The sequence below is a fragment of the Volvox carteri genome, assembly GCF_000143455.1.
Source record: "Volvox carteri f. nagariensis unplaced genomic scaffold VOLCAscaffold_29, whole genome shotgun sequence".
Taxonomy (NCBI): Eukaryota; Viridiplantae; Chlorophyta; class Chlorophyceae; order Chlamydomonadales; family Volvocaceae; genus Volvox; species Volvox carteri.
In genome coordinates this window covers 1208510-1215866 of record NW_003307572.1, presented here as the reverse complement: position 1 = coordinate 1215866, position 7357 = coordinate 1208510, and the positions used below count along the sequence as shown (strand labels likewise).

Genomic DNA, 7357 nt, shown 5'->3' with positions numbered 1-7357 from the left:
ATGTTTTCTAATTTTTAAACTTGCAGCCACATTAACAAACTGAGGAACATGCTGCCGATATGATGCAGGGCAAAGGTGAAAGCCAAGACGAAGAAAAACGGAATGAGCCGAGAAGGAACGGCATGGGGGAATAGGAGGACAAGGAACGGGCTGGCCGACACAAGAAACAGACACCGTAAAGATTACCCACAAGCCAGCCACACTGAAACCAGTCACACGGTGGCCCGCCAGCCAGCATGAAACGGCGGCATTCCTTTGAATATCAGCAGGTTATTAAACACATATAAGCACCTGATGATATCCCCAAAGCCCGTGACCCTACGCACATGCTGTAGCCCGGGGCCTGCCTAGCAGGACGGGTTCGGGGTAAAAGATAGGCCGGCGTGTATATGGACTATATGGCGGGCATGCATGTGTACGGATCCACAGATTCCGAGAAGCTGCCGGCCTTGCAACCCAATTGGGTACTATCCCACCACGTCTGCCACACAAGCCCCAAAGAATCAACAACACATCCCATGACCCAACATTACACCAAAACCCTGCACCAACCTGCACCGTTGTGAACTCCATATTCCGGGGCACGATGGTATCAAGGTTACGCAGGATGGACCGGCCCACCAGGAGCCCAAGAGTGTCGCTCAGGGCGCCATCCAGGTTGCTCATTTCCTCGACGTGGATACCAAGCTGACATACTTCCATGACCGAAAACATAACGGCAATGAGCAGCAGTATGATCACCAAGTGTAGTACGGCAGGTACAGCGTTGAATAGCGTTCGTACCATGATGCCGACGCGACCTTGAAAAGCCAGTGTGGACAGAAGCCTGGTCAAGTATGTAGGAGAAGGAAGTAGGAGACAAGGTTGGGATGTTAAAAAAACGACGGAAAATTACCAGACACTTCACCACACACGGAGACGGAAAAAATAAAAAAAAAACAAATCAAATCCAAGCGAGACAACCCGGCGGATGGATACATCAGCGCCATCTAGCTGTGCCTCCTTCCTGTGTGGCGCTGCAGCTCCCTTATTCACCCTCACTTGGCAAGGTAAACCTTTCCTCTTGAGACACACACAGTCGCCAACCTTTTCTGCTTCTCATGCACCCGGACAACACACACACCTGCCGAATAGCAGCACCAACGTCATTGCCTGGATCATGCCATAAATTGTCCACATACGGGATAGTCCGTCCGCGTTCACAAGGACCTCCGCCAGTGCCTCCCAGTCTGCAGTCCCTGCGGGGTCATCTGGCAGCAGGTACCTGCCCGGGGTGCTGGAACTCGAGGGCAGTGACAGCCCCAACGAGTCCAGGGACGCCTGAAGCAACAAGAGGTCATAGCGCAGTGTAGGACAGCGTGATATGGACTGGAAGGAAGCAAAAGGCAAAGACGTGTGGGCCAGCATAATGAAATGAAGGGAAATTGGTTAACAGAGGCTGTTACCAATGAGAGCCAATGGTCGAGTAGTCAGGCATCCGTACCCTGTAGTGTGTACCGCTTTGCTCCGGTGCAAGGTATTAATACCCTAGCCGCACTGTAGTAGCTGGCCGCTGAAAAGGCCTCTTAAGATGCTGGGAACATGCTCTCGCGTATGTGTGCCATATTATTGGCGTGTGCCGTACTGTCTACGACAGCTACCACACGTACCTTGAGCTCTGCGCTCTGGCTGGGCTGTAGCACATCCGGATTTGTCTTGAGCGGCAGTAGCCAGCGTGCCCGGGCGCCCTCTATGTCGTCGTACACCCGGTAGTGCTGACGCGCTGAGAATACGGCTGCCTTCTGTACCATAAATGCCGTATGTTGTTACAGGGTGGTTAACTTCGCCAGCGGCCCCCTTTCCCGGGGCAGTCCCTGCTCTCCCCTGCTAGAGGGGCACCCTAATCCGTCACCCCATCCGACTTCAGAATGTATTCGTTGGGTTCGGCAACTCACCACCAGCATCCAACCAAATCTAGCGGATCAACGGCGCATCAACTTAGTTCCTGGTCAGCTCGCAAGTTGATATTATCACGTCCTACACCGTCCATAAGATGGGGGGCCACCTCCCATTTCATCACTCCTCAAACACCCGAGGAGCCGGCAGGCGGATTTGAACCCGGGTCGACTGGGTCGACCGGGAGCAGAAGTCAGGCCTTAACCTCTGCCAGCCGCCTGCCAGCCTGCCTGCCGTATATACAGCGCACGCCGTCACCAGCATCACACAGACCATCAGATCCACGATGAGGTTGCCGAAGCGGTGCCACTTCTGTTCACATGAGAATTGGAGCGGTGGGTGCTTGTATGGGCCCGGTTTTGGCTAGCTGATTGTGGGCTCCTAGGGGTTTGCTGATCCAAACGATTTGGCACAAAAATGTTTCCTTTGATGTGGCCTGGTTCAAGTACCTTAAAGCTATCATCTGCTTTTTGCTCGTTTTGTGTTCAGGGCTTTTAGGCCCGGACTTGTCTGTGTTTCGTGGGCCAAAGACTTTACATCATTTGAGAGCTGGTGTGCGCTGCCTTTGGTGTGCGCTGCCTTTGGGATGGCTTGTTAAACTGAAGGCGTGTTCAGTGGGCGTGTGTTGGGATGGGTCCACCTGGCGGTGTTCACTCCCATCCTGCAAAACTCTACTCCTAAGCGCCACACCGTCTGCCCCTGTACTTCCCCTCCCTACGTTACGTTACGTTGTTGTCTCGAGGATTCGGTGTAAGCCCCACCCGACTAAAGCTCCAGTCCGCCCCACACCGGTATGAGATACTTTCATCAGGTCGCCGCTATATAGATTCGAAGTCGTCTGAGCCCACCAAGGAGGTTCATGTTGCACCCACCCCGCCATGGTGACACACCTGTTGCGAGTTGAGATCACTGCTGCGCCATGCTGCTGCCGTCCTTGCGGTTTGCATCGCCACAACCACCACAAACACCATCGTCAGCACCCACAATGCCGCCAAGTCATGTCCAGCCACCGGTCCCAATACCTCCGCCACTATGCTGTTCGAGGATGATGATGATGACGATGACAGCGATGATGATGGTGACGATAATGATGATGATGATGATGATGGTGATGATGATGATGATGATGATGATGATGATGATGATGATGATGATGATGATGATGATGATGATGATGATGATGATGATGATGATGATGATGATGATGATGATGATGATGATGATGATGACATTGAGGAGGTGGATGAAGTTGCGTCCGACCTCCCTAGGTATGTCAGCGCCGGCAAGCCCGTGAAAGTGAACGACAGCTCTATACCGCCGTACGCACGCCACAGAAAGGACATCTTGACGTAGCCCAGCACTCTGTGATGATAGCTGAAGACCAGGAACTCAACGGTAAGTGAACGGGTGAGGTGGTCAAGGTAGTTGGAGTCCTGCGAAATGCAAGGTGAGGGCAGGTGTAAGTAGTAAGATTTGGGCAAAAGGTTGCAAGCACCGGGCTCAACAGTTGTAGTAGGGGGTAGGAAAGCTGTACAGGAGGTGACGGTTGCACGTGCGTCTGTGGAGGCACGAGCAGCAGACATGCTTTCTTTTAGCGCTCGAGACACCAGTAAGCCTGCGATGGGACCGAGAGGTACTGGTGAAGCTGTCCAAACGAACCAAATGAAAGACTATCTGAGAAACGTAAAGCTTAACCTGGCTAGCTGCAGGTTTTGCCACGAGTGAGTGCAGGGTAATGTGCTGCAGCTGGTGGTGGTGGTGCTGGTGGTAGTGTTAATGGTGGTGGTGGTGAAGCTAGGGCTTTCGACTGGGGTGTATGGGCAAGTGGTTTGGGACGTTGAGACCGTGCTCCTTGTCGAGGCGCCGAAATGCTAATCCTCGAACATCCCGAAAAAAGAAAAAGGATTGATTTTAAGGGACCTCAACCTTGGCGACAATTCATGGGACTACTGGCAATATACATGTACTAACGTTGGAAAGTGCTCTCGAGACGCTGTGCATGTATGTTTCCCCTAAAATTATGCTGTAAGGTCTGGCACTTTTACAGCTATCGGTGTTACATACAGTAGGGTTGAGAGTTGCCCTAGCAATTCATTGTTTCACTAATGCTTTCATCCGCCAAAAGCGCCTATCCGTGCTGACTCTTTCTCCCAAAACCGTCACCTGACACCATGGGTACTGATCCCATCAATCCAACGCGCCACCCGGAGGCGCACATCGCCGCCCTTGCATTTAAATGTGGCACATGCATTGCCACTACACCAGGTACCAGACTCGAACCGGACTGCAGAACCGGGGGACGATCCAAGGTGCACTCCCTATATAGATCATTCCGTCTTTGCACCACTCCAGATAGATAAGAGCTTGCAAACTCGTCGCCATGTATTCGCTTCCTTTGGAACGGAAAATATGCTATTGTCGTTATGAATAGTCGCTCATTCGCTGTTTACTATGCGCGATGTGTTTGTGCGTTCGTGTAAGAAAGCCATACCTGCAAGAAGGTGACCATGTCTTTGAGCCGCTGGGCCGTTGTCTCCGCCGGGACGAGTACCGGGAAGCCATCAGGATAGCCCTGCACCATGCAGCATGAGGCAGACAGTGATAAGGGCGGTGGGGCTGTATCCAAACACCAAAAACGTAGCATTGCGTACATGTATCCACTACGGGAAGCCGAATAATGGGGGCCGTCGAAGAACAGTGTCAGGCTTTGGAAGGGGGAATTGCTGTAGGGGTTGGTTCTTGCTGGTTTGGTTGCTGTAGGCGGGCTTGGGTTGCGGTGGTGGTGGTGCTATGATTAGGCTGCAACGTGACTTATTTAATACTAGGATGCAAAGACTCTGCAGGAGCAAGCTGCACACTGTGCACACTCCGCAACTAAAGAAGTACAAACTAGACGGAAATTAAAGCAGCCTGATGTTCATTTGGCGTAGCACAAAGCACGGGATCCCAGTTACATGCAAAAGAAACCCCAGCAAGACGCTGTCGCACGTGTCAGTGTGTACATACCGTATGCGGGACATTAGAAGTGTGCTTATGCAGTTTCTTGCCTTTGTTACCCGACCCGTGTCACAACCGGCAACAGCGACACTGGCCAGGCTGTTGCCCGTGTCTGCATGCTGTGATACGGCCACCTTAATAAAGGTTGACAGGCATGCACGGTTATCCAGTATCGTCACGCTCGTCAGCAACATTAACAAAGCTATAAAGTAGGACCCTGCTCGCTTAGCAAGAGATGATGCCCAGAAGTAACTGGGCCTAGTAAGACTTGTTATTCGGTGTGTGGTAGTATCCCTGGGCATATGACTGAATCTGCATCCGCCGATCGGTACTTTTCTGAAGTCGTGATATGACAGTGGTGGCTGGCAGAGGTTAAGGCCAGGTGGCTAGCAGAAGTAAAGGCCTGACTCTGCTCATGGAGGTCCAGGGTTCGATTTCACCTGCCGTCCCCTCGATGGGTGAGGGGTGTTGAAATGGGAGGTGGCCACCCATCTTATGGATGGTATAGGGCGTGATATTAGCAGCTTGCATGCTGAAGTTGTGGCGCCGTTGATCCGCTAACCGAACTAAGTTGTGGCGCCGTTGATCCGCTAGATTTGGTTGGATGCTGGTGGTGAGTTGCCGAACCCAAAGAGTACATTCTGAAGTCGGATGGGGTGAACAGATTAGGGTGCCCCTCTCGCAGGGGAGAGCAGGGAATTACCTCCGGAAGGAGGCCACTGGTGAAGCTGTGCCACCCTGTAACACCCTATAACACCTTATAACAACTACAACAACAACAGTGATTTCCCAGCCTATGTTCCGCACCTACACGTGGTCGCATGTGACTATGGTTTCTTTCACTTTTACACCTTTTATATCATATGTTTGCGCTTCTCTCTTATTTGACCTTTTGGCAAGCAGGAGAAGGTACTTGGGCTTACAACTCGGATAGGGAAAGTTTGCAGTACGCTACGGGGTAGAGCATCATAATAACCCCCACCATATAACGACACACAGGTCCATGCTTCCACAAATGGATATGTTGTCGTGTAGCCGGTGACCCGGTTGATACAGTGCCGCGGCTGTACCTTGCTTGTACTAAAATGCCGCACCTTGAGGGCTCTATGGTAGAAGGCGTAGGGGGCCCCAGTCGGGGCTACCTCTTCCGATTCAGAGGTGGTGTTATAATACTGTGATATGTCGGGTGCCAGCCAGCCATCGTAAAGTGTGGAAGTGGGCAGGAAAACGGCATCCACACCATACGGATGGCGGCTGTTGCGTTCTTGGCCAAAGAGGCGGCTAAGAATGCTGCGGGTGCTGTTGCCGCCCTTGTGTGACGATATGTCATACCTGTCGAATATCACACACAGGACAGTGAAAGGGCATGCAACGAGCCGGCATCTGGAGTGTGCACTAACGTTATACCACTAACGTGGTCGTAGTCATTAGCACAGTCGTGATTGTGCACGGTGAGGCAGAGAAACACAAGTAACGTGTTGCAGCACCATCACCAAGACAGAGTTGTGGAGCCAAGAAGGATTATGAGCTCGTCCCCTTTAAATCCGCTACCAATTCCGGAGCCCACAACATTTGGCCCCTAACCCGATTTTATCTTCTGTGCCCTCAAGTTGAGACCCTGAAGTCCAGATCCTAACGTGACACTGTCACATCAGTTGACTAAGGCACTGACAAGGCATGTGTGTACAAGACACCACCTCACAAATTTTAAACCCTAGAACCCATCTTCAAACCCAGATCCGTTCCTTTCCCCTTGCCCCCTCCAGACCTGTTGCAGTCGGCACTCAAGGGGCGTGCAAACCCTCTCCCTGGCCCAGCCCCTGCTGGTAAGCTACAGCTGCTGTTATCAATCGGCCGTCGTACGGCATGCAGCATCACACCACCCACTAGCGGCAGATATCGGAACAGCCGTCGATCACGACGTGGGTTGGGCTCATCCAATAAACCCAAGTCCAGTACGGCTTCTGTAGGTACGGGCAGGTAGCCAATTGTGGAGGATGAGGCTGGGTCGGAGGGGGCGGTGTGGCCACTGCGTGATATCACCAGCGTCTGGCGCCCGATGCGACTGGAGCCGCTACGTTCAGAGGTTTGCTTGCTGCTAATGCCATCACGAATAATGCCGGAGATGCTGCTATGGCTTCTGCGTTTTCTGCTGCTGCGACCGGCTATCCTGCCCGGGGTGGGCGTCGTCTTTTTGTGGGTAGCACCAGCAGTTGTGCTACTGCTACCGCTACCGATGCTCCTACTGCGATATAGGCCAGTGGTAACTACAGTAGCACGATCTGCTCCTTCATTCTTATTTTCAGCTTGTGTGGTCCCCCGGTCCCCAGCAGCTCGCAGCCCACTAGCAAGGTAACGGCTTCGTCGACTACTGCTCTGGTACCAGTTACTAATGCTGCTTTCCTCGGGACTCGGGCTGAAAGAT

The 7357-nt window shown here is 52.5% G+C and overlaps 2 protein-coding genes across 2 annotated transcripts in view; both read right to left on the bottom strand.

The window, feature by feature from the left end:
• The window catches only part of VOLCADRAFT_105511 (uncharacterized protein), a gene marked incomplete at its 5' end in the record, with an annotated part of 30600 nt that extends 28810 nt beyond the window's left edge, over nucleotides 1-1790 (bottom strand). Inside the window, 3 exons of the mRNA XM_002952340.1 lie at nucleotides 553-826; nucleotides 1124-1320; nucleotides 1650-1790. Of these exons, the coding sequence (XP_002952386.1) occupies nucleotides 553-826; nucleotides 1124-1320; nucleotides 1650-1790 (612 nt within the window). The remainder of the gene's footprint in view (nucleotides 1-552; nucleotides 827-1123; nucleotides 1321-1649) is intronic.
• Nucleotides 1791-1797: 7 nt separating this feature from the next.
• Nucleotides 1798-6360, bottom strand: VOLCADRAFT_105510 (uncharacterized protein; the record flags this gene model as incomplete). Its single annotated transcript, XM_002952339.1, has 5 exons — nucleotides 1798-2247; nucleotides 2826-3368; nucleotides 4427-4507; nucleotides 6027-6264; nucleotides 6347-6360. 5 exons carry the CDS (start codon nucleotides 6358-6360, stop codon nucleotides 2056-2058), a joined length of 1068 nt encoding a protein of 355 aa, XP_002952385.1. The 3' UTR covers nucleotides 1798-2055.
• Nucleotides 6361-7357: the final 997 nt, after the last annotated feature.